This window comes from Psammomys obesus, unplaced genomic scaffold (genome assembly GCF_907164565.1).
Source record: "Psammomys obesus unplaced genomic scaffold, mPsaObe1.curated_primary_1811, whole genome shotgun sequence".
In the NCBI taxonomy this organism is placed as follows: Eukaryota; Metazoa; Chordata; class Mammalia; order Rodentia; family Muridae; genus Psammomys; species Psammomys obesus.
In genome coordinates, this window is record NW_026585895.1 from 14,637,216 (window position 1) to 14,663,598 (window position 26,383).

The 26,383-nt window shown below is 42.4% G+C and overlaps 2 protein-coding genes across 5 annotated transcripts in view; one reads left to right on the forward strand and one right to left on the reverse strand.

The window, feature by feature from the left end:
* Window positions 1-1,029, forward strand: part of Fastkd1 (FAST kinase domains 1) — a 28,339-nt gene extending 27,310 nt beyond the window's left edge. For both annotated transcript variants that reach the window (XM_055600798.1, XM_055600799.1), the window contains one exon: window positions 849-1,029. In XM_055600798.1, coding sequence (XP_055456773.1) covers window positions 849-965 — 117 coding nt within the window. In that variant the 3' untranslated portion in view covers window positions 966-1,029. The remainder of the gene's footprint in view (window positions 1-848) is intronic.
* A 2,092-nt stretch (window positions 1,030-3,121) lies between these two features.
* Window positions 3,122-26,383, reverse strand: part of LOC129671454 (Bardet-Biedl syndrome 5 protein homolog) — a 42,046-nt gene continuing 18,784 nt past the window's right edge. For 2 of the 3 annotated variants that reach the window (XM_055600454.1, XM_055600455.1), the window contains 9 exons: window positions 25,013-25,147; window positions 22,053-22,136; window positions 20,269-20,292; window positions 15,789-16,910; window positions 12,142-12,299; window positions 11,927-12,034; window positions 9,682-9,867; window positions 7,689-7,835; window positions 3,122-3,694 (listed from right to left, as the gene is read on the reverse strand). In XM_055600454.1, coding sequence (XP_055456429.1) covers window positions 3,583-3,694; window positions 7,689-7,835; window positions 9,682-9,867; window positions 11,927-12,034; window positions 12,142-12,299; window positions 15,789-16,910; window positions 20,269-20,292; window positions 22,053-22,136; window positions 25,013-25,147 — 2,076 coding nt within the window. In that variant the 3' untranslated portion in view covers window positions 3,122-3,582. Of the gene's footprint in view, window positions 3,695-7,688; window positions 7,836-9,681; window positions 9,868-11,926; window positions 12,035-12,141; window positions 12,300-15,788; window positions 16,911-19,703; window positions 20,115-20,268; window positions 20,293-22,052; window positions 22,137-25,012; window positions 25,148-26,383 lie in introns of those variants that run through there. The other variant, XM_055600456.1, reaches the window with a different exon arrangement.

Consider the following 26,383-nt stretch of genomic DNA (forward strand, 5'->3'; position numbering starts at 1 on the left):
GAAATACTCATTCAGGCTGCCTTCTTGTTTGTTTTGTTTTGTTTTGAATGTTGTTTTATGTGTTTGGATCTCTTACCTGTATGTGTATCTGCACACCACCTGCCTGTCTGATGCCCTCAGAGGCCAGAGGAGGGGTCCCCTGGGCTGGACTTACAGACAGCTGTGAGCCACCACATGGGTGCAGGGGACCAAACCCAGGTCTTCTGGAAGAGCAGCCAGTGATTTTAACCTCTGCGTCACCTCTCTGTCCACCCCTCTTTCACATCAGTTTTAATGGGAGAAACATAGTAACGTGCTGTAGCCAGGCTGGCCGAGAGCGCACAGTCAGTTAGCCTGTCTGGCCTTTGGCACTCCTCCTGCCTCAGCTTTTGGAGTGCTGGTATTACAGCTGTGAGTCACTGTGCCTGGATTCTTTCCAACTTGGGTGGTGGGGACTTGGGAACCAATAACAGGCTTTTATTTATAACATTTCTGGAGGCTAAGAAGCCCCAGATCCAAGGCTAGCACTTATGGTGTCTGTGGAGAGCTTGTTTCTCTATCAAATGGTGCCTTCTCCCTGTGTTCACCTTTCTGAATTTTTTAGCACACACACAATATCAAAACCCACAAATACTGCTAAGTAACAAGTCTTTTATGCACTCTTAGTTCATATCCTTATAGACCAAGAAAATAATTTCTGCATTTTACAACTGTGTTTGCATTTTATGAATCTCTGAGGCCATCATTGGAAAGCCTATATATCTCCTCACTAAACCAACAGGGAGCTCCATCTGATGGTGGGGAAGTCAAATTAAAAACACTTACAGTTGTTTTAAAACTCTTATTCAAATAAATTACTTACTTTGCAGGTCCCTTACTTTGAGTGGAACTCCATGGCACTGTCAACGAAGGATGCACGGATGGGCTACCTGAGAGAACGGATATTTGGAGCAGCAAATCCTAATTGTAGTTTTCATTTTAAATGACTATGGCACACCACATTTTTATTTACTTAAGTGGCTTAACTCAATTAAAAATGCTAAGTGCAAATATTCTGAGTTGGAATAGGCTGATGTATTTGGGAATAACAAGAGTTCCACTGTGGTTAGAGCAAAACAAGTGGGAGGAGGGGTCGGGAGTATAGAAAAGGTCAGAGGTAACAGTCAACAGCAGATGACCTCACGGCTCCTCCAAATGAGATGAGAAGCCATTGTAAAAGCTTTAAGCAAGGAATGCTAAGAATACACATATTTTATATTTCTGCATATTTGATTTTATTATTTTTTTTTAACTTGAGTAGAGCCAGCTGGTCCCCACCTTGTGGCAATCCTCCTGCCTCTGCCTCCTGAGTGCTGGTATAGGTGTGTGCATCATGCCCACACCCAGCTAAGAACTCTCAATAAGTGAGTCAATCACAGCGCTCTGGAAATGAGAGAGGAGGTCCGTGAGATTGAGGCCAACCTGTGTGGCATAGTGAGTTCCAGGCCATCCTAGGCAATAGTGTGAGTCACTGTCTCAAAACATTCTACATCTCAAAAAAAAAAAAAAAAAGAAAAAAGAGAAAGTTTCATAATGTACAATTTAAAATTTTTCTATTTGTTCCCTTATGTGTGAATGTTTTATTTTGATCAATTTGAAAGCCACCATTCATTCCCCTCCCCAACTCCCCCTGGGTCCTGCTTGCCCTCCCCCTTCTAACTTGTGTCCCTCCCCTCCTCTCTAGAAATGTTTGTATATGTAGCCTAGTGAGTGCACTTAGTGCCGCTGCGTGTGCATGGGTACAGGGCTGTCCACCGTAGCATGGCCTGGGCCTGGAGAAAGCTGACTGGTCCCCCCGCAAAAACTGTTATGGCTTCTAAACCAGGAGCAAGGCTTGTGACATCCCCCCCAGCACACACACCATCCGTGCTTGAATGTCTAGCTTGATACTCTGCCGGCAGCTGCGGCTATTGAGAGTTGATGAGCCCAAGTGCCTGTGACTCTAGAAGACACTCTCTGCCTCTTACAGTCTTGTCCCCTCATCTGGGATGTTCTCTGAGTCTTCAGGGAGGAGGTGTAACACAAACATTCCTTTCACGAAGACTGGGGTCTGTGGGAAGAGCAAGGCGGGAGGTGGGCTGCTTGGTGGGACCATCCTGAGTTTGTTCAGACATGTTGTGACATTTTTCCAGCATCTAAGATGTCTACTCAGTGAGTTTGGATGTCACAGGGAGGTCCAGGCTCCAGAAGGAATTGTGGAAGTCGTCACTGGATTTAATAGCACGTGACTGCATGGCATTGCTTCAAGTGCGATTGGAGAAGAGTGTGGATGGAGGGGGATGTAGCCAACAGAGAATGCCCATACACCTATGGAAGATCTGTCCATATGCAGATGTGTGGTACGATCCAAGTGCTGAGCACGTACAGGGTTGAGTCTGATGACTGTGGTAGACTGAGGAGGCTGTAACCCCAAGAAAAACTGGGCGCATAGCCTTATATTACTCCAGGTGGACCCTTACTCTTACCCAAGCTGGGCTCAAACCTGGTTGTTCTAGCAGTCCTAGTGGGATGTCTCTCAAGGTCTGGGGTTTCAGACATGTGCCAGCGTACTTGGCTCAGTCACCTCTCTTGCTGTTGGAAGTTTAGCAAATAAGCAGCCCTTTCATGTAACTAAAGCTACAAATTGAACCAGTGGCTGTGTACGCTCCTGTCAAATCACTTTCTGCCTTAGCAGCTTAAAGATCACTTTCCATTACAGCTGCTGTGCTTAATGTGGAGACTGTAATTGGTTGGGTTTAAATTGAAGCTGCGTGGGGCTGCAGAGCTGGACCAGCACATAAACATGCTTGCCTCGGAAGCTGAGAACTTGAGTTCAAATCCCTAGAACCCACAAAAATGATTGGCACGTAGCATGAGTGCCCCTGCAGGAAGGTGGGAGGCAGACAGGAATCTACACAGAAGCTTGCAGGCCAGCTCTCCTGCACAGGGGAGAAGCAGCAAAGAGCCTTCTCTAGTTAGGTGGGAAGCGAAGACAGACACCAGTGCTTGCCCTCTGACCTCCACACAAATACTGGCACATGCACGCACGTACACATTGTCAACAGATACATACAAAGATACAACATTTTGATTGGGAAATAATACACCAGTGTCTCAAAAAGCATTGAGAAAAGGACTGGAGACTCATTTATTGTACTTTTAAACAGCATTTCCAGTCATCTTCATTATAAGGCACAAGATTCCTGTCATAGCTCAAGACAGGGAAAGACATCTCTTTAGAATGTAGACATATGCATTTCATTTACAATAGAAAACAAGTGTAAATGTATTTTAAGAATACAAAGGATTAGTAAACAGCTCAGATTTAGAAAGCTCACCTCTTGGAGAAAAGTTTAATAAACATACATTGTTCAACTGAATACTAAACTTCTTAGCAAATGGCTGTCTACCTGGCACACTGGAAAACCTCTTGAGATTTCAGCTGCACTGTTTTACGTCATAGAAACTCTACATGAATAGCTGTAAACCTGCATGAATCATCGTACAGGCTTAGAGAAAGGCAATAAATTAAAGCCCTCCTGTCCCAACAAGCCACCTCTCAAACTATTGTTTTTGTCACCTTGTTTATAGTTTAGACAATTTGAACAGATTTAAGCGTGTTCCTAGGCAACTAGCCCCTGAAGCATAACGTATCTCCTTCAGCATCCCAGCCCACTCTTTTTTATCATCTTCATACCTGATGGAAGAAAAAAAACAAACAAACAATAAGTAGCCTTTAATGAGAGTTTTGTAAGTGTCATGTATTCAGTATAAAAATGGGATCCCTGAAAAACTAAAGCCCCACTACCTCCCTGAATTCCTTTTAAAGTATGCACACTGAAGAAGCACAGACCCGTACTATGGCCGTTATTATTGGAATTGGACTGTCCAGAAAAGGTACTAGATAGCCGAGCGGTTTGTCATCCACCCTGCCACTACTGAAGACTGTTGGAGAGGAGTCGGGGGAGCAGACTCTTAAGACAGAGAACTTAGAAGAGCAGGAACTAGCCTGAGTCGGGATTTCAGGCATTTTCACCTCCTGGTGCCTCTTGTGGTAGGTACCTGATACCATGTTGACTCCTTAAAATGATCCCTTTCCCCACTGTTGTTTGAGGGCTATGCCCTGGCCTCCCCTGAGAACTGGTCTTCATCTCTGAGTACTCAAGAATACAAAGATAGAATCTGCATTACCTTAAAATATGTGCTTGACATCTCACTGGAATTTGAGGCCAGCCTGAGCTATAATGAGTTTGAGGCTACTGAATGAGATCCTATCCCAAAGTGCAATGGAAGTTTATTTTACACACCACGATAGGAGGTTTGAGGAGATTAGAGTGTGGTTTGTTGGTTGGTTGTTTCTTGACCCTTTGTGTGTATGGCTACACAGGTTCACTAGGAAGAGGTCAACAAACAGACAACCATCTGTTTCCAGGTCAGTAGCACTCACAGAAGACTTGCAGAGCTTGGTTCAATTGCCGGCTCCCACCCTGTCCAAAAGTCAGGCCTGAGGATCTGCATTCTTAAACATTTGTTTTGATTTTATGTGTATGGGTGTTTTCCCTGCATGTCCATCTGTGAATCACATGTATAAGTCACTTCAGAGGCCAGGGAGTTGGATCTTGTGGGACTAGAGTTACAGATGGTTGTGAGGCACCATGGGGGTGTTGGGAATTAAGCCTGGTCTCGTGGGAAGAGCAGCCTGTGCTCTTCACCTCTGAGCCATCTCTCCTGCCCTGAGAATTCGTAATGTCTAGCAAACCCAGGTGTTGTTGACATTGCTTTGGGAAGTACTGAAGTAATCATGAATTCTCAAGTTTGACTAAACAATGGAACCACTTGGAGATGACAAAAAAAAAAAAAATGTTCCTGCCTGGTCCCTCACCAGAGACCTTGTTGGTCTGACATGTGATCTGGGGATGAGAATTTTTTGAAAATTTGGGAAGTACTGCAACCAAACTTGAAGGTTATCACTCTAGGTATTACCCCATCAGAATCATCCAAATTTCCATTTCCGCTGCTAAGCAAGACAGTGATGGGTGTGTCCCCAATCTAGTGGTTTTCAAGCTCTTCTGCACATGTACAATTATTTTGGGGATCTGTCAAGTTTCCAAAGCTCAAACTACATCCCAGAACAGCATAACCCATCAGCAGGGGTGGGAGAGAGGGCCTGGTGCCTCTGTAGTGATTCCACTGTGCAGGCAAGTCTGGGAACTACTTCCCAAACAGAAAGATGAGTCACAGGCAGACGATTCTTTTTTGAGGTTCTCCTAGCAACGGTAAGGGGCCCATTTAGCAGGAAGTGCTGCACTTTTCTTCCCCATTGCTGCCTACTGTTTCCTGTTGCTGAGGCAGCATGGCCTTAGACTACGTCAGAACCTAGTGGCTCTTGTGATGGTTAGGTAGTTGCTGGCACAGTTGCCTCCCATCAGTGTTTCTCAAAGTTCGTCTGCACATCAGATCACCTGAGGTTTCAGGAAATAGTGATTTTTGGGTCCAAGCTTCAGAATCTGGGCATAATCAGTTTGTATGTTAAGGCCCAGCTCTGGTATATTTCAGAAGTGTTGCAGAGATTGCTCTACAGTCAGGGTTCAGGAGCCACTGCTTATTCACCCCTGGCACCTGTCAAACCTCTAATGTTTCCATTATTTCATTCTGTTTCTGTTGATCCCAGTATTTCTGTATCTCACCCTCTTGCCAGTTCTAGCATCCATGATCCTTGTAAATCTCTAGGTTTTTTTTTTTTTTTTTAATCTCTTTTGAGGGAAAGAGAGATTGCAATGGACTATGTTTTATAGCCACTTTTTCCTCAACACAAGTAGTTACTACATCATAAGGGAAGGATTTTTAAAAGTGTATGTATGTATACATACATGAGATTGAATTATAGAGCTCTAGGTACCCTGTGCCCTGTCATGAACTGTCTGCCCATCAGGAAATGTTAAGGCACCTAAGAGTGATTTGGAGAAGCTGCCAGCCTTTCAGCCCTGTTGCTTACCAGCAGGGAATAAAGCACCTGCTGGTTTGGGTCTAGAACAGATAATAGCCACCTTTGGGTCTCAAGTGCAGTGCTCCGCCTTCACTGAGTGGACACAAACTAATGCCAATGAAGCAAGTAGGAGTCTTGTTAAAATGCCACTTCTGATTCAGGAAGTCTGAGGTGGGCTCCGAGATTCTGCACCTCCAACAGTCCCAAGGGAAGCCAATGGTACTGGTGCCCTACAAGCCGTACTCTGGAGAGCAGGGCGCCAGGCAGCCTGAGACCAGGCCCCTTGAAGACCTCCGGCCGTGGCAGTAAGGCTGGCTTTTGGGCTGATGGGAGAGCACGAGCGTGGCTGTTTCTAGGAGCGCGTGCAGCATGGACTTTCTCCTTAGGCACCCCAGAGCCCCGTCCTGAAAGTCAGATGGCAAGCACAGTGTCTGGGCTAGCGCAGTAAGCATCCTGATGGGACACTTAGGCTCCTGTGACTTCCCGGATAGGTCTTGGTTTCCATTTGATATTTACTGTATCTGACCGACACTATGGTAAGAGTGTCCCCTGCCCTTTAAAAAACATTCTCTGACTAAAATAGTCCAGTTGAGTAACTGCTGCATACTTGGGAGAATTGCCCAGCAGCTGTCTGGGTGGTAAAATGGATAGCTACTTTCACTTTTTTCTTTTTAAAAAAGCATTTACTGCCAGACATGGTGGCCCAAGCCTTTGATCCCAGCACTGGGGAGGCAGAGGCTGGTGGATCTCTGAGTTTGAGACCAGCTTGGTCTACAAAGCAAGTTCCAGGATGGCCAGAGCTGTTATAAAAAAAAACAAAACAAAAAAACCAATCTCAAAGAAACTGAAAGAAAAAAAAAAGTGTTTACTAACTGAATCATCAAAAAAATTGGAAAAATAAATTATACTTAATGAACTCAAGTAAGACACTAGTCTAAACATTTTTTCAGTGCTTTTTTTGTTAAAATAGTTTTAAAATGATTTATTTTTTAATTGTGCAGTGGTGTTTAATGCGCCTGCATGTATATCTGTGTGAGGGTGTTAGAAACTCTGGAGCTGTTATAGAAAGATATGGGCTTCCATGTAAGTGCTGGGAATTGAACCCAGGTCCTCAGGAAGAGCAGCAAGTGCTCTTAACTACGGAGCTATCTCTCTGGCCCCTACTTCTATGTTTTCTTAGGAAATGAACTATTCTGAAGGAAAGCAAATCTCTCTGCCCTACTGGGTGACTAAAGAAGAGCTCAACTGTCCTTACTCATTTTACAAGTAAACCTGCCTAGGGCTGGAAAGGTGGCTCAGCAGTAGAGGGACTGGCTGTTCTTCAGAGGACCCAGCACCCACATGGTGACTCCCAGCTGTCCGTGTCTCCAGCCACAGGGGATCAGGGCCCTCTCCTGGCCTGAAAATGCATTGCACAGGCATGCGGTGTGGAGACATGCATACAGAAAGCACCCATATACATAAAATAATGTTAAAAAAAGACAACAGAAAATCAAGACACCAGTCTGGATGACTTCTTTCCTTAGTCTCACAGCTAACAGAAGCAGCACTTGGTCAATAAGTGGCAGATTCGAAAGTTGAGTTAGGTTGGAATGTATAGTTTACCACTGAGCTGTAGCTTGCGTGATGGGAAAATCTGGCTGAATTGCTTATCGGTTATCTGACTTACTACTTGGTTCAGAGAATTAGATTGAGGGAAACTTACTTCCATATGTCATTGACTTCAGTGGGTGCAAACTCTTTCGACTCCAGCTGAATCATCGCAAAACCGCCAATGGCATACAGGGACCCCGCCAGGCTGACCAGGCTGACAGAGCTTCTTTCTTGGGGAAATTCGGTCATCACTTCCCATCTAGGTAGTTTATTGAAAATGCAGTAAGTATAAAAAGTACAGAAACACAGCATTTTGGTGTAATTTTGTTATTTTTTTCACCAGATGGGTGTGTGTCTCTGTGTGTGCAGGTGTGAAACAGGTGTGAAACTAAAGCCACGGGGCTTATAGTTTCGTGTGCCGGATTACACTTGTTTGTGGCACAGTTTCACTCTGTGGCTCTGACTGGCCTGGAACTCAGAGACTTGTGTGCCTCTGACTCCCTAATACTGCCAATCAAAGTTGTGCCCCACTGAGTTCAGCAGATTTAAGCTTTTATGCATTGGAGCACTTACCCTTTACATCTAGTCTTCAAGAACATAATTTTGTTTTGTCTTTGGAGACAGGGTTTCACTGTGTAGCCTTGGCTGTCCTGGACTTGCTTTGTAGACCAGGCTGGCCTCCAACTCCCAGCGATCCGATCCACCTGCCTCTGCCTCCCTGACTGCTGGGATTGCAGGCATGTACCACCTTGCTCTGCTAAACATCATTTCTAATGCTCATTTAAATCTAGATTTGGCCAGGCATAGCGATGCACACCTGTGATCCCAGCACTCAGGGAGGCAGAGGCAGGCCGATCACTATGAGTTCAAGGCCAGCCTGGTCCACAAAGCAAGTCCAGGACAGCCAAGGCAGAGAAATCCTGTCTCGAAAAACAAAAAAACAAAAACAAAATCCAAAAAAAGGTAGTTTTGTGAAAATTCATTGTGATTTGCAGATATGAAAATTATTTAATAATCATATATATTTGGATTTTTCAAAAAAGTAATAACACTGCTCTAATTTTTTATCCCTAATGCAAGAATAGAAAACTTACCTAGGTGTGTATTTACCTAAGTGTGTAAGCTTAAAATTTTAGATTAATTTTATATAAAAATATCAGTCAAGAATCTTCTCACATTAATCCAATAAAAACTTAAAAGTAAAAAATTAAGAAACTTACAAAGCATTCATAGTTTATGAATAGTAGTTGTTAACAAGTGAAAATCTTTTAATTTGGGGGGAGGGGGCTTGTTCAAGACATGGTTTCTCTGTGTAGACCAGGCTCATCTCAAACTCAGAGATCCACATGCCTCTGCCTCCCAAGTGCTGGGATTAAAGTTGTGAGCCATATGCCCATGCCCCCCAAAAAAATATTTTAAATTTTTTCCCCCTCAGACAGGGTTTCTCTGTGTGTAGCCCTGGCTGTTTTGGATCTCACTTTGTAGACTAGAGATCTACCTGCCTCTGCCTTCCAAATTCTGGGATTAAAGGTGTGCACTGCCATGCCTGGCTAATTCTTTATATATATATATATATATATATATATATAATTTTTAATTTTTAATTTTTTTTATTTTTATGTGAATTAGTGGTTTTACCTGATGTATGTCTGTGTGAGGGTGTCAGATCCCCTGGATCTGGAGTTATAGACAGTTTTTAGCTACTGTATGGTTGCTGAGAATAGAACCCGGGTCCTCAGGAAGAGTAGCCAGTGCTCTTAACCACTGAGCCATCTCTCCAGCCCTAATCTTTTAATCTTTAAACTACGTGTTCCCCACCAGTTCTTATGACATACCAATCGGTCTGTGTTTATACAGTTTTTCAGAGGTAATAAGCCTTTGCAAAGTGGCTGAATGGAGTCAGAGTGCAGAGAGGCAAACAATATGCCAATCTTAACCCGTGAGTCTACATTCCTGGTTACGAACACGTGGCGTGGGGGGTTGGAAATACTTCCTCTTTCACCGAAGGCTCTCTGGCTTCCTCACCCCACAGCTGAGAACTCGTGGTTGCTACTCAAATGCAACAGGCTCATACAGGATTCATACGCTGGAGCAAAGCAACTCACTTATTGGTTTTGAGGTCAAAAGCTTCGACTGAAGCTGAAAGGCCATCTTCCGTGACACCTCCCGCGATCACAATTTTGCCTTTATGGATTGCCACTCCAAACATGGAACGAGGGGTTTTCATTGGAGCCAGATCTTTCCAGTCTCCTTTCTTGGGGTTGTAGATAAATACCCTGTTTGTACACTTTCTGTGAACGTAAAAGACAATAAATGTTCTTTTAAGAACCTTCTGTGAAAGCAACTGTAATGAGTCACTGCTATTTCTGAGTATGTAGTACTTCATTTAAAGGAAGCTGGGGCAGTTTAGGGCAAGGGGTGTAGCTTAGTGCAGAGTGCTAATGAGGCATGCGTGAGGCCTTGAGTTCAAACCCTGAAAAAAAAAAAGGTTTTCTCAATGAGTCTAGCCTATATAAGACCCATATTAGAAAAACCATTGCGACTGTAGATTACATAAGTAATCATGTAGGCTGATTAATGATGAGAAGTTTTATTTGCTTAATTGCCAGCAGAAACACTTGGACTCATCCAAAATATTCTCAGGATGGGCCAGGATAGGTTTCTTGAAGTTGGCCATAACTGATCAATAGTTCTGAATTCCCAGTAGTAAACAGTTTGGTAATGCCAAGGGCAAAAAAAAAGACCAGATGTAAACATTTCCTTTAAGACTTGACTATGGCAAGGTCTTGGTGAGAGCAGAATAGAAAATCATGTCCACTAGGGGCAATTCAGTGTGTCCCCCCAGTCTCCCACCAAGCACTTGGAATTGCCCTTAAGTGTGAGACCCAGGCCTGGCTCCACGTACTTGGGATTGGACTCTAGGCCGTCCATGTTCTAGAAAGTGCCATCGAGCTACACCTCAGCCTCAGCCCTACTTTTAGCTAATGATTCATTTCAAAGTTCTTGACTTTGACATTTGCTAGGCAATGCTGTCTAGGTAATAAGATTCTTGAGATTAATATGTTATTTCTGGAAGACATGACTGCTTACTAACATTGACTTTCTGGCTACTAATGTTATTGAAGTAAACGATTTAAATCATTTTGGCAGAATTCCAATGTTCCCACAATCATAATGCACTTAATAGAGATTGTTCATTCCATTTAATCAGAGAGAAAATCCATGTACATCCTTAATTGTTTGTTTGATGGAAAAAGCAAAGATTAAGGAAGAGATTTCATTTCAGGATATACACTCTTTGAATATGGAGGGACAGAATTTTAAAAAATCTTTGCCTGTTAGGTCACATTTTCTGTGCTGTATTATCATTTTAATTGAATAAAACTAACTCCAGAATACAGAGATCTTTGCTTGACACAGGACTTCATGTTTTACTTTCTTTTTGGTACAACTGTGAAAGAAAGGGTCAGTCAGCCCCCAGAGGGGTCGTGACTCACAGATTGAGAACTCCTGGCTTAAAAGCCAAGATGCATCCATACATGATGAGATGATGTGTCCTGGTTTTCTCACAAGGGACTAGCTCCAAGTAGCGAGTGGGAGACCTGAGAGGGATAACTCTCTCTTGCTGGAGAAATAACTGTGCTCCTTTCAGTTACTGTGCCCTTCAGTTTCAAATGGATATGAATTCTCTCTCATGCACATAAAGTACAAATCCACATTGTTTTTGTGTACTTTTTGCTAATGGATATAGCTCAATGCCACGTTAAAGAGTACGTGGAACCTTTTTCTCCACTGGCGCTAGAGAGATGGCTTAGCAAGTAGGGGTGCCTCTGCCCCTTCAGCCTGATGCCCTGGGTTTGGGCCCTGGATCCCACATGGGGGAAGGAGAACCAGCTCATCAGCGCAGCCTCCTGAGCTCCATCTATGTGCTTCGGGAAGTGCGCCCCGCACTATTTATACACGCACAAGAACAATATCAAAATAAAAACCTTAAATGCTAATCTACGTCTGTTTCACTGACTAGGTCGTGCTGTGGTGGAGTGTGGCTATAAAGCAGCTAAACAGAGAATGGACTGTGCCCCAGGTGGCGCTCTCCCACCATCAGGGTGCTTGTGGTTGAGGTATGGTGCTCATTCCTATCTATTTGGCCTAGTGACTTTAAAACATTTTTTTTTTCTGCGAAAAATAATTACAATTCCCTCTAATAACTTTTCACAATTTTATTTGCGTTTTTATCTGCGAGATATGACATTGAGAGAGCCAAGTCCCGTTTCAGTAAGTAGTCTCAGAGAAGAAACCCTTGCAATACTCACGTGAATGTAACTCAAAAGGAAGCTTTAGGGCACTTACTTGTCGTCTGTCTTTCCGCCTAGACAGTAGATCATCCCATTATGTGAAATCACATTATGGCCATAAACTTTAATAGGGAGATTTTTCACTTCACTCCATTTCGCAGCCCTGGAATGAGATGATGATAGGATTTCTGTCCCAGCCGGTGAAAATGTGACTTTTTAGTAGGCATGCTTACGGAGCACAGACATTGTGGGAATGTGATGTCAACTTACACAGGGTCATAGCACAATACGGAATCCAGAGAAGCCTCTGTCTGAAGGTCTTTGCCGGCCACCACATAGATTTTGCCATCTACTTCTCCCAGACCAAACAGACACCTGGCTGACGGCAGCGGTGGGAGTCCCACCCACTCAGACGTTATGCTGTCAAGCTGAAGAGAAAACATGAGTTATGGGGATTGGTAGAACAATGTTACCAGGCGTAGCCGAAATGGACTCGAGATTTCATGTACTGTTCAAAATTTACAGAGATGGTGGAAGATCTTGCAAAACTATAATCCTAAAGTGGAATATTTTAGCTCAAAATGTCTAAAAAGAATGAGAAAACCTGCTTGGCTCATGAAAAAAAAACAAAACCAAAGCCTAAACTCCCAAAAAGACTTCAAGGAAAAAAAAAGAGAGAGGGAGGGGGAGAGAGAGAGAATAAAATAGAATTGCTAGGTTAGGTAGAACTGTGAGGTTTCTCGTCAATTTTTCCCTGGTGGGGGGGGTTTTCCCTTAAGGTTTTTTTTTTTTTGATCCTTGTTTTTTTGTTCCTTGTTTTGAAACAAGGAATCTTAACACGTTGGAGGCACCGGGGAAAGGCCGGCTGTCTGGCTCACAGCACACCAATGAGCCCTGCATGCTATATTTAACGCACTCCCACAGCTGCACTTGTCGCTCAGTCCGCAGACAACTGAGAGGCTGGGCGAGAGCACTTTTTCCGTCTCTTAAACATGCCTCGGCTCCTTCTGTTTTATTGTTTTGGGTACAGGAAAGACTCATTTCAATACCCTTGTCTTGGGCAGAGCCATCGTAAATACCCTCTTTCTGGCTTACGCTAAGAAGTGACTCGCCTTGCTGCCCTGTCGGCGCCACGCTCTGGACTAGGCCCCTCTCGTCTGCCCGGCCTTCAGTTTGGCACTTACGTTCTAAAGCCTTCACACGCTCCTTTCTGCATTTTAGGGCAGCCCTGCCGAGGGGGCTCTGAGAGGGGCAGCTGCGGCTTCCTGTGCCAGGTAGCAGAGGGGAAATGCTCCAAACTGGGGTTCACTGTGAACCTAGGACAGCCAGGAGGAGGGGCTTCTGTGGAAGTCTTTCTGTCTCACTGGCCAGCAGTGCCAGTGAAAGTTCTGGGACCAAAGGACACCCGTGACCTAGGGCTCATCCCCGGGTGCCCAGGGTCAGCTTTGCAGTCACTCGTTTCCGCATCTAGATTGTGACTGTAATGTTTTCATTCTTGAAAAACAAAACGAAACCCTTCTGGTCAAGAAGGTGTTGTAGGGCTAAGGGTATGTAGCTCAGGGGATTCCTAACACAGCTGGTGTGTGTGTGCATGTGTGGAGTCCTCTGTGACAGAGGAGAAATAACAATAAACACTGATAGAAGTCTCACTCTGTGAAAAGTTCTGAACAAAATGCGCAGAATGTAATCTCACTTGGCTGCCCGACAGGCACAGAGAGGTTAAATCACTTGCCTGCCTTCACATGGCTTTTTAGGTGGTTTTCAACACCACACTCTCTAATAAATCTATAGGTGTTTTCTTGTTTGTTTGAGACAGGGTCTCATGTAGCTTGGGTACTTTTTTTTTTTTTTTTTTTAAATGGATCAACAGCTTATCACAGTCCCAAAGCTCCCGTGCAGATATGCAGTACCAACCTTCCCATCTTACCCCGGGAACATTTTCTATAGCGCTGGATCAATAGGTTGCCAGGCAGCCCCCTTAGTGGCTGAGCTCTCAGGCTGTTTAACCTGTCTAGACCCCACTTGCCTTGCTGTTAAAATGAGGGTTTATACCTAGAATAGCTCGCAGCTTAGTGCGGTCTAAAACCTGATCAATCTGTTAACTCCACGGAAGAGGGGAATCTTAATGAGGCCAGAAATTCCCACTGTCTGTCTGTAGCACATGCCAAATGTGAATTCGCTCTGAACTTAATACATGCAGCCAAGCAGGAAAAAAAAAAAAAAAAACAAAAAAAAAAACCCTAAAATCCGCATACAAAGCTCTTTTTTATGATTTTTAATTCAGTTCTACATTTGTGCCTTTTAGAAGTAGCGAGAAAGGTGCCCTTGTCTCATGCTCAGACATATAATCTCATTTGGAAACTGATGCATAATAAAGATAAAAGGAAGTAATAGGATGGAGAGAAAAAATATTAAAATGAGTACTTGAAAATAAAGAGGGTGTGGACTCTGGATATATTTTTAAAAGGTGTGTGTGTGTGTGTGTGTGTGTGCATGTATGTGTGCCTGTGTGTGTGTGTGTGTGTGTGTGTGTGCTTGTGCAAACTCTTAACAGTGAGCTAGGTCCCCAGCCTTATAGTCAGCACACTAATATAAAGTGGAATAAGCCCGCAGGGGTGTTGAGACTTAGTCTATCCTGTAACTGTTCCCTGAAGCTATGGTTATATGTCTGTCTGACCTGTCTGTCTGTCTGTCTGTGCCTACTTATCCATTTGTGGTTTGATATTTTTTACTTCCCAGATACACTTACAATCTTTTTCATTGAATTTGCCATTTCTAAAGTTAATCTGAATTTGAAATTAGGGTTTGGGGAGATTTCTGAGTCAGATCCAAATACTTTTGCTAGTGTCTTTCACTAGAACTTAGAAAATCAAGAACCGTGATTAGTATACATCATAATGACTGCATTTTTCTGACATGAGAGCAAGCTGGTGATAGGTAGGATTTTGTGAACACATGGTGTGTTGTGTATTTTGAGAGCATGTGGTGACTGTGGTATGACATTCTACCCTTGCTTATCTCTGGTCTTCCCAATTTAGGTACCTGAAAACCCCAGGCCACAATTAGTCAGGAACTAAACAAATTCTCACTGATCTAACCCCAACTCACAAAGTATTGGTATTGGCAATACTGAAGGTTCAGGGTTCAGTCACCGAGTGACTGCAAAGTACAGCGCATCAATGGTATGAAGCAAATTCTCCTCAAATAAACTAGAAAGGGTTGGTTAGTTTAGGGGGATTTTGCTTTCCTGGAAGTTTTTATGGTTACACCAAACAGATAATTAAGTTATAATGATCTACCTCTCAAATCAAATAAATGTAACATCATAGACAATGTCTTCTAAATGCAATTCAAGTGTGACACTTGTGGAGACAGATTTTTTTTTTTTTTTGGCACAATCCAAGAGTCATTTTCTTCAATAAAATCTTTAATACAGTAACAATAAACAGGAAATGAAATGCTACTTCCCTAAACTAGCTCCAATTAAAGGGAAAAAGAAAAGCAGACAAATCCCAACTTCCTTGCAATGTGTAAAGCACTGTGTTATAGGCAAATAACTTTAGGAAAAGATCCTAACCTATTTATCTGGTAATAGTGTTAAAGATTATAAACTCAGTTTTTTTACCAAAAATACTGAGCTCTGAAAGATTAAAATTACCAGCAGCTACCTAAACAGCATTGGAGTAAAAAGAGTGGAAAGAAAAGAGTGAGTTAGGTATAACGACTCCTTCACCACACCTTTTTATTAAATATTGTCTTATTAAATAGTAAGTATTTCTGCCAACACTCTTAAGTATCAGAGTTAAGAGGGCACAGGAGGTTATCAATGTGAGCAATATGTAAGCAGCCCCCCCCCCCCCCCCCCCAAACAATCACAAACTGGCTAGGGATGGCGAATCCGGCCTCTGCCTCCTTACCTGGAAGAAGTATGACTGCAGGGGCTGATCCTTGTTTTCCTCGTCCACGTACAGCCCCCCGACCACGTAGATCTGGTTCTGCTGGGTAACGATACTGGAATGATTTCTGGGAATCTGCTCCGCTAGGGCGGTGAGGTAACACTCATTTTCCGTGGGGTCATAGGCCACGGCGGCTGTGTCGTTGACCAGGAGGATGAGGTCTTTAACGAACATCCCGTGCCTGGGAATATCGTTCAAGTAACCGGGAAGTAGGTCTTCGTCGCCAACGTCACCGTTCATCTCGCCCGCCCCCGCCTTCTCGGCATTTTTGCTAGGTTCTGGGAGTTTGCCTGCGAAGGCATCCTTCAGAACCTTGATTTTTTTCTGGATCTCCGGGTTGCTCTTAATTATGTCGTCCTTTTCAACATGGTCTTTGAAGTACTTTTCGGCCATGAGGCGAAAACGAACGCAATCGAACACCTCGCTGAGGCTCTTCGCCCTGTTCTCTTTGTCCGTCCGCACCCACTTCATCACTGCCTCGAACACCACCTCCTCCTTCTCCACGTTGAGGCTGTCGTTGGAAATGACGGAGATGAGCTCCTGCGGGGACAGCTGCAGGAAGTCTTCCTCCTTGGAGATCTGCAGGAAGCGGTCCGACACGAACTCCCGGGCGGAGATGGCAAGCCTCGGGCAGTCGAGGAGAAGCCCCAGCCGCAGGATGGCCAGACAGTTGCCGGGAGCCAGTCTCTTCTGCAGGTAGGACACGCAGACGGTGAACACGGACGGGATCTGGAAGCGGCTGGACAGCGCGAAGATGTCCTGCACGTTTCCGTCGTTGAGGTCGATACTGGCCGAGTACAGGTATTTGATGATCAAGTCGAGGATGGCGGGGTCCACGTTCTCAAGCGCTACCTCCTTTTTCTTCTCCTCCTCAATTTCCGATAAAAAGTACTCACGGAAGTAAGGGCTGCAAGCGGACAGGATCAGTCTGTGGCAAGGAAGGTTCCTGTCACCCGCTTTCAGGGTGCAGTCGATGAATTTTTTCTCTTCCAGGAGATCTTTTAGACCATCCTGAAGAAGGGTGGACTGGTAAAGCCGGAGTTCCTCCGCAAGCTCCCGCTGGGAATCCATCCTGTGAGGAACCTGGATAAGGAAGAGGACACTGAAGGTCTTCGCTCCTTGCTGCACACAGGTCTAGCTGTAAAAAGGCAGATCAGTGTGCCCTGCGCAGCCTGAAGCCTTTGCAATCTAATCCCACCGGCTAAATATAGACACCGGCTCTACCAACCGGAATTTAGGAGAGCTGGTTTGGAAAGGAGTGTTGTTCAGCTGTCTGAGATTGAAAGTAACAACTGGAACTTCTGGTCAATAAGGAAAGTGCTAAGAAACAAGACGTTCAGGTGAGGCCGAAAGCTTTGAAATATAGAAAACCTTGGAAGATACGCTAATAAAGGGCGTCCGCAAGAAAATGCTTACTGAACTAATAGGAAAAAAAAAATGGATCATAAAAATGAGTCACTCCTCTAAAAATGGCCTAGTGTCAAGCTACTTGGCTATCTGAAATAATGATGCCAAGGTCAAGAATACGAGGTGAGTTCATTTTAATTCTCATAAGCAGTGAGTGTTTAAAACACAAAATGTCACTTTCTATTCAAAACAGAATTTTCTTTTCCAAGTAGGCAACATAATGTACTTATTTTTATATACTTATTTAATGAACTTTTAAATGATACCTCCATCATAACTGAAATAACAGATTCAAAGAAACTTAATTTTCTAAAATATTCTAAATTATATCTATCACTAGGTGGGAAAACTAATTACTACTGAATTATCAAATCCATTCACATTCTATCTTGCCATACAAGGGATGTGAAGTAACAATAATAAAAATAAGATAAAAGACAAAGTTTAAACTCAGTCCTCATGTGAATAGATGAGCTGGGATGTCTGGGTAGGGGGACTCCCATATTCTGAGGAATAAGAAAGAAGGGATTCAGGAGAGCGAGTGGGACTGGGAAGAGAGGAGGAAGGAGCCTATGACTCAGATGTAAGTTGAATTATTAATAAAAAATAGACATTAAAAAAAGGCAAAAGTTAAAAAAAGGAATCAAGACCAAAGAAAAACAGTTAAGTCTTTGGGGAAAGAAAAGACTCACATACATAGTAGGAATATTTTGTGACTTTAAGTGCTGAAGTGTACCTTTCACAAAGTAAAAAGTTTAAAAACAGAACAGATGTATCCTATGAGAAAAATGCTTTCCCCAAAGAGTAAAATCAGGGTTGAGCTACTGTATCATCTAGAACATGGAGAAAGCAGACATTGTTAAAGAAAATGTAAAGCTGGAGTCATAATTTACGCTGTTGATAATGGAACACCAACTGGAATGAAGACACGGTTTCAAAGAACTCATCCAGGCATAGTGGCACACACCTGTGATCCTGTGAGGCAGAGGGCCAAAAATCATCCTCAACTACACAGTGAATTTAAGGCAGTCTGGGCTCTGTGAATAGACCCTGCACTTCTCCCCCAACTGTCCCTTCATTTATATCTAGATGGCATTATAAACATTTTCAAGTCCTTTGTTACATTCTGAACTTAGCAGAGCTGTGAAGATGCTAAAGTTTCAATGGCTGGTGCTCTTAAATGTGCCCCCAGATGGAAGCTCAGTGAAGGCCTGCCTCTTGTGTTGAGGGTCTGTGTGTTCATTCTATCTAGTCCTTAGACCTCATGGATGCTCTGTGAATATTTGTTGAATGAGCAAATATCCCTAAATCAGGGAATTATGTATTTTCAAGCTTTAAGGTGTCTTTCCATACAGGGCATTTTTTTTTTTTTTTCTTTTCTATCACAGTGAGTTGATGGTACGGCCAGCTGCTGGAATGACAGCTGAAGGGAGAACTCCCTGGTTCTTTTTCCATTTATAGATGTCATTAAAGGTTTTAACACACTGGATGAAGCTAACAGCTGCTCTCCTTGATAAACAATAAATGATTCATTTCTCTCCACACGTAACACCTAACATTTGAAGAGATTAATGAGTCAGATGCAAACACCAGGGTATGACGTTTAAAATTATTCTTTGTTGGTGGGTCATTTTAGCATCCCGTCTGCTCAAATACCAGTGAGCAGTGTTTAGTTTATGGCATTTTATTTGTAATCTCTAAATATTGATTATTATACATATCCATTAAGTATACAGAAACCTTTCATTTAAATGAAGAAACCCATGTGTAGCTTTTTTCATCAATTTTTAATGAATCAGGGCAGCACTAGGTTGTAATGAATGTTTGTTTATGATTGTACATTACGTCTTATTTTAAATGTATTTATGTGTTCATTTCTTTTTCACTAATGAAAATGGCTGCCTTTGGCTAAGTAGTTGTTTTAAGATTTCATGAATGTTTTTAGACTGTCATTATAGCCAAAACTCAGTTTAAAATGAATGACATCAGAAAGGTCTGCCCATGTTATCTGAGCAATCTTCAAAGGAGTCTCAGTGTATATAAACAAAGAGTCAGTGAGTGAACCAAACAATTTCCTTATAAAGCAAAATACATTCTTGCCAAAGCCATCATGACATTTATAGACCCGCATTCTGCAGTGATATATATAATTAAAATGTTTAGTTTTTACAAAAACGAACCCCTAAAAATGATATGTTTAAAAACTATAATTTAGGAAGCTTCAGAAGCAGGCATATCTTTGAGTTCAAGGCTAGCCTGGTTTACATAGTGAATTCCAGGATAACCAGACTGCATAGGAAGACACTCTCAAAACAAACAAGCAAACAAACAAATAGAACTATGATTTGAATTACAGTTTTACATTTAGAGTCCTGTGATAAAATATATTTTAGCCAGGTTTGTAGTTTATAAGTATTTGATTATTTTTTTAAGACTTATTTTTTTAAATAATACTTTCAAAACATTAGGTGGTGCTGCATAAAAATCTTTATTAAATCCAACATGATACACTTAATATCTGAGAATCAATATTTTACAGGTATTAGGTATAATATAAACATTTATAAACCAGGTACATTTCAGTTACAATTTCAAATATGATTTTTAGAAAGCTGGGAGTTTTCTAAAATTAAGGAGCTTTTCCTTAATTAGTAAAAGCTTTCCTTAAAACATAAAATATAAAAGCAATAAATATAAAAATTATTTCATGCCTATAGCAGGCAGTGGTATCTTTTAATCTTGAGATATCGTTAAATAGAAATCCAGCTCAACTCAAGATCAACTCATCACTTCCCAAAGTCCCTGTAGTGTGAATCCATCCTTCAATTTCTCTATTGCAAGCCCCAGTTCTTCTGAAAACACAGGTTCACGATCTTGTTGCTTTGGGGTAGGTAAGAACACGGTGAGAAGGGAATAGAAGGTAAACAAGAAAGAGGAAAAAAACAAAAAATGTTTCACTAAGTTAGTGAATGCTAAATGCTGTAATATTGAAACTTAAAAAAAAAAAAAATCAACTATAGGTAAATGTCCTTACCTTATTTCCATCAGCAAAATAAGCCTATAAGAAAAAAAAAAAAATGGTATTTTACATGTTTCATACAAAACAAATCAGGGGCCTAAGGAACAGGTAATTTTCAGAAAGATTTAGTAGCTATATTCTTTTCATATATGGTTACTGTGCAGTTAATAGTTTCTCTATAATGCTGCCATCAACACATTTCTTGTGAGAGCACAGGCCCTTAAGCCCAGAACTCGGGAGGCAGAGGCAGGTGTGAGGTCAGATTAGTTTACACAGTGAGTTCCCTCAGGTAGGGCTACACTCTAAGATGCTGTTTCAAAACAAAACATGTAGTGGTGACCCAGACCACGACATTATTTCATTGCTATTTCATAACTGTAATCTTGCTACTGTTATGAACTGTAATGTAAATATCTGATATGCAGGATCTCTGATATACAACTCTTGTGGGGGCATGATCCATGAGCTGAGAACCACTGCTCTAAGCAAACAGGCTTTCTACCTGATGTACAGCATCATTAGCCTGAAAAGAAACAGAAGGTTTCTGGATCGTAACATGACTTCTCTGCTGCTTTAGAAGACGATGGCAGAACAGGAAGGAAGGCTGGCATAGTGGCCACAATCCCAGCACATGAATTTGGAGGCAGGAGGGTCAAGAGTTTAGGACCAGGGGCTGGAGAGAAGGCTTAGTGAGCTAAGAGCAAGCACTGCTCTTCCAGAAGTCTTGAGTTTACTTCTCAAACCTGTATCAGGCAGCTCACAACCACCTGTAACTCCAGCTCCCGGGGATCTGAGGCTGCTGGTCTCCAAGAGCACTTGTATTTATGTGCACATAATGACACACAAACATACACAAAAACATAATTTAAAAAGTAATAAAATTTAAAAACTAAAGGTCTGGTGGACACAGGCATTTGGTGCCTGGGACCACGTGATAGAAGGAGAGCCCTAACTCCTGAAAGTTGTCCGAGGACCACCACAGGTCTTCCCCAACCCCAACAAAACAAGTAAGTATAAAACAAACCACAACAAACAAAAAGGGTCAACAAAACAACCAGAAACATATCGACCCAAAGTAGTTATCACTTCAGGGTGTCAGTACTCAGTTGGAATAGTTCATGATTAACTATTTTCTGCCAATTTCATGTCTTTATTAGAAACTATCTGTTACTGGATGGATTGCATGTGTAATGGTCAGATTCATAAGACCATAGGATATGGAAAGATTAGAAAGCATCATATTACTTATTTTTTTTGAAACAGGGTCTCACTATGTAACCCTGTCTGCCTGGCTGTCCTGGAACTTGCTCTGTTGATTTGGCTGGCTTTGAACATAGAGATCCTCCTGCCTCCACCTCCTTAGTGCTGGTGTTAAAGGCTGTGCTCCCACACCCAGCCCAACATTACTAATATGTTGGCTAATTAAATTATACCTATTTGGAAACAGAACAGTATATTGTTCAAATACACATAGTTCTAAGATAATGTAAATTAAAGAAAAATCATTTCATAAAGGTGAATTCAGTAAAGACTAAGTATGCTAGTTAACATGCCACAGATCAAATCCTCTAAATAACTTCTCAAACTCTTTCCAAGGTTGGGAATTTAAAAGTATTCTCACAAAAGAAATTCTCTCACTTAAAAAAAAAGACAAAAACAAAAACAAAAACAAAAAAAAACCCCTCAACTCATGTCAAAAGTATCAGGTTTTACAACATTTTATACAGTTATACCATTACTAATTAAACATGACTCAGATACACATCACCAGAAACCTGACAGCTCTTTTTGGTGCTCACCACAAAAGCATCTGTGTGATCATCAGAATCTATTTCCACATCATCTTGAATTTGTTCAACAGTCAGAGCTTCAAGGGGCTGTGGCTAGAAATTAAGATGTCAGAGTCAATATTAAACAAACTGCTTTAGGAAAACGTGCTGTGAGAACTGCAAATACTTGTAAGGGTACATAGTGCAAACCACCCAAACCATTCTGTAATTTATCTACTCCTGTTAAAACTAGCTTGAGTTGTAAAAGCTTCACATTTGAAGTCAGAACAATCCAAACAGGAAATGTGTATCTATTCAATGTACTTAGACATGGTCTTAAAAGAAAAAACTCTTGATTCAACTGCTGTTCTTTCAGACAGAAAGGGGCTAGTCAGAGAAGGCTACCCTGAAGAACGTGGAAGGCAGCTGAGAAGTGAACAAGTGGCTGACCAGGGCTAGTTAGAGAGGAGCTGTGGTCAAAGGAGAGAAGAAATGAAAGCCAGACAGGACAGGAAGAGGAACAATGCCACCACGTGTCTACTGTGAACCCTGCATTTATGTACACATAGCTGTGAGGTCATGTACATGTAGAGGTGAGGCTCTGTATGTGTGGAGGTGAGGGCATGTACGTGCAGAGGTGAGGTCAGGTACATGTAGAGGTGAGGAGGCTATCTGCATTTAATAATGAGAACCGTGAAATTGAAGATGCCCAGTGAGTCTGGAAATGAAAGTCAGGTTCCAAAGACTTTGCTGATTTTACATCATTCCTCAAGTAGCAGCAGCAGAAGCAACTGCAGTCTGAATGGAAAGGAAGGGATTGGCACAGGGATGACTGGAAGAAAAACCCCAATATTTTGAGCACAGCTACCTTTGGCATTGCTAGAGACAATTAAGAAATCCTCAGTCAGCAGAACACTGCATCTGAGAAAGACACAGGCTGCTCTTAAGCAATCTCTGCCTGAGGTCTAGTAGATCTACTGACTTGGGTAATGAAATTATGAAGCTAAATTGTGAAGTAAGAAATTCAGTTTTAGGGCTGGAGAGATGGTTAAGAACAGCTGCTGTTTTAGAAGCATGAGTTTAGTTCTCATATCACTTGGCTCACAACTACTTATAACTCCAGCTCCAGGGTACCCAATGCTATCTTCTGGGCTCTGAGGGTACCTGCAAATACAACCACATGCCCACACGTAAATAATAACTTACTTGGAGACAAGGTTGCACTACGTAGATAGGCTGCCCTGGAACTTGTGTAAACTAGGCTGTCCTTGGACACACAGAGACCCACCTGTCTCAGCCTCCTGAAGGCTGAGATTAAAGATATGCATCCTGCATGTAATAAAATACTTTTAAAAAATTAAAAGCAATTCAATTTCAGGCCAGCACTCTTGCTCTATGGCTTGTTGCAAAGCCTGATGACCTGAGTTTGATCCTAAATCTCCAGTCCTTTTGTGGGAGAACCAACTCCCCTAAAAGTTGTTCTTTGACTTCCACACACCTATACATACATGCACATATACAAATAATGTGTTTTTCCAAATAATAAAAATTTGTATCTCTACTATTTATTTATCTATGTGACAATATTCAAGAGTGCTTGGATCAGAACAGTAGATGTACAATACAAGGCATCTCAAATATCTAAGTTAAAGAAGCTGGAGGGCTAGAGAGGGAGCGGTGTCTCAGCATGATGGGCTGTCCCTGGACCCTCATGATAGGACAGAGCGGATTCTTGAAAGTTGCCATGTTACCTCCACATATGTACCATAGCACACATACACAAAATGAATAAAAACTAAAGATGATGCTGGAGCAGCTAGTGGTATTGCTGAGGAATATGCAGAGAAGGGAGAGTAAAATGCCTCTTTGAAGTCAGAGGACATGAATTTCCTAGTGCCTAGCCTGCTTCCTGGTTCTCTTGGGCTATCTGCTGTAGTGTGAGAGCAGAGAAGATGGAAGACATAGTGATACAGTTCAGCAGTTTGTGTGCCAGCAAGAATACCGATGAAAGCGGATGGCCAGGACACAGCCATTAGGGTATGCATTGGGGCCCTAGCAAGGGAGCAGAGAGCAAGAGAACCTGTGATAGCGTGGTCAGTGATGGGACTGAAGCAGGGGAGCATCAGAGGTAGAGCCTGGGGCAATGGTACCCGCATAGACAGTGAGGATGCTAGTAACAGATCAGATGATGAGGGTTGCAGACCAAAAGAAAGCTGATGTACCCGGGGAGTCGGAGTAGGGATTGATACCACAACCAGAACAGCTGATGAAGATATGACACTCAAAAAAAAAAAAAAAAATTCAAAACTAGTTGGGCACAGTGTATGTGGTCTGAGATCCTAGCACTATAGATGCTGAGTCTAAGGTAGGTAGGAGCTTGAAGCCCAGACTGGCAAAACAAAAACAAAAACAAATAACACACATACACACAGAAACAAACAAAAAACCCAAACAAACCAACCCAACTCTAACTCAAAACCAAGAAAATAGCCAGACAGCAAACAAATGAAAGAACAAACAGAAACCTATAAAATGTCTCCAAACTATCAAGCTAGAGGCACTAATTAACAGGACCGAGATGGGCCATATTGATGAAGCAGATTCAGGGTTTGCTGCACTGTGGACAAGAGGGAATAGGATGATGTCCATGAAGCCTTTAAGGTTTGTCCACACTAACAGGGAGGTGGCGGCCTAAAACTAAAGTAGATAAAATGACAGACTCAATTCTGTCTACATCAGAGGAGCCACGTACACGGGAGCTTATCTGACCAGGCTGTTTACCAAGGCTGGGCACCGAGGAATGAGAGATGAAGCAACCAGTTACAAGACAGTAATAGTCACCAATTAGAGATGGCTAGCCTGAGGCCATGCTCACGTGACTAAGGTCTGCATATGTTTAAAGTTTATACACAGTGAACTTACTTTTGAATTTCATAAGTAGTGTGAAAGTAATTCAGCAAACTCTATATCATCAATATTGAACAAATTACCTTTTCTTCCATTTCATAGTTCACTCCAAATATTGGATTGGCAGAATACACTTTGTGAAGTGAGTTGATCTCCTTAACTGATTCCTGTAGTTTTTCCACGGGGTCTATTTTAAAGCCAAGAACGTATCCTCCACTCTGTAAGAAAAAATAATGAAAAAACAAAACCCAAGCCTGAGGAACAATACCTACAGGATGGGACAGACTCAGTCTAAGCCCTTGCTTGGAGTATCACATCTAAGCCACTCCAAAGAAATTAAACTCTCTGCTCTGAAAATTTCAAACATAAGAACGAAAGAGTACAGTGAGCCTCCAGGGGGTCATGGAAGAGCAACTCATCTCTCTAGCTTCTCTCCCCAAACCCTGCCTCCCTCATATCCTGAAGTATGTCCAGACTGCACACAACTTCATTTTTAAACACAAGCTCATCTTCCCAGATGAAAAAGTATGCACACTAGAGCATGACAGACAGAGGAACTAAGTTCTTTTGGACTAGGTCTTGAGAAGGAATAAACTATCCATTAAAAAATGCTCTGTTTGCCAGGCGTGTTGGCGCACACCTGTGATCTCAGCATTTGGGAGGCAGAGGCAGGCAAATCTCTGTGAGTTTGAGGCCTGCCTGGTCTACAGAGTGAGTTCAGGACAGCCAGGGCTACACAGAGAAACCCTGTCTTGAATAAAATAACAACAAAAAAGGTATGTTTGAAGCCATCTCCTTGAAGGGTTTGGAAAGCATCTTGACTCTGACTGACTGCAGGCTGGAAGAAAGAAGTGGGTTTGTTTGTTAGCATAGTTTTGAGAAGTGGAGCGCCGGGTAGCGGTGGCACACAACTTTAATCTCAGCACTCAGGTCTCTGAGTTCGAGGCCAGCCTGGTCTACACAGGGAGCAGGACAGCCAGGGACACACAGACACCCTGTCATAAACAAACAAACAAGAGGAAAGAGCATATATATGTTTGGGTTCAATGCTGAATCAACAGCTGGTTTTGGACAATATTCTTTCCTTACTCTTTCTAAGTCCCATTTAAAGACAAACATGAAATAGTTATCCAATGATATCTTAAACAGGATAAAGTAAAGCACATCCTGCTGGTACAGTTCCTAGGACATATAGTGGGTAGTCAGTAAATGGGAAAGAGAGAGTTGTCATTCCTCTTTATGTTTAGAAGTGACTTTATAACTGTCCCCTTCTTTTGAAGGAAGAGTGGTTGTTGAGTGCACTGTACTTAACACTGTACTGTACACTGTAACTAGAACAGTGCCTCTGACGACTCACTTCAAGAATTGTATTTGGGGGCATGTTTGTCCATGTCTGACACCTCGGCACTCAGAAGGCAGAGGCAGGAGAACCAAAAGCTCAAGACCAGACTGGT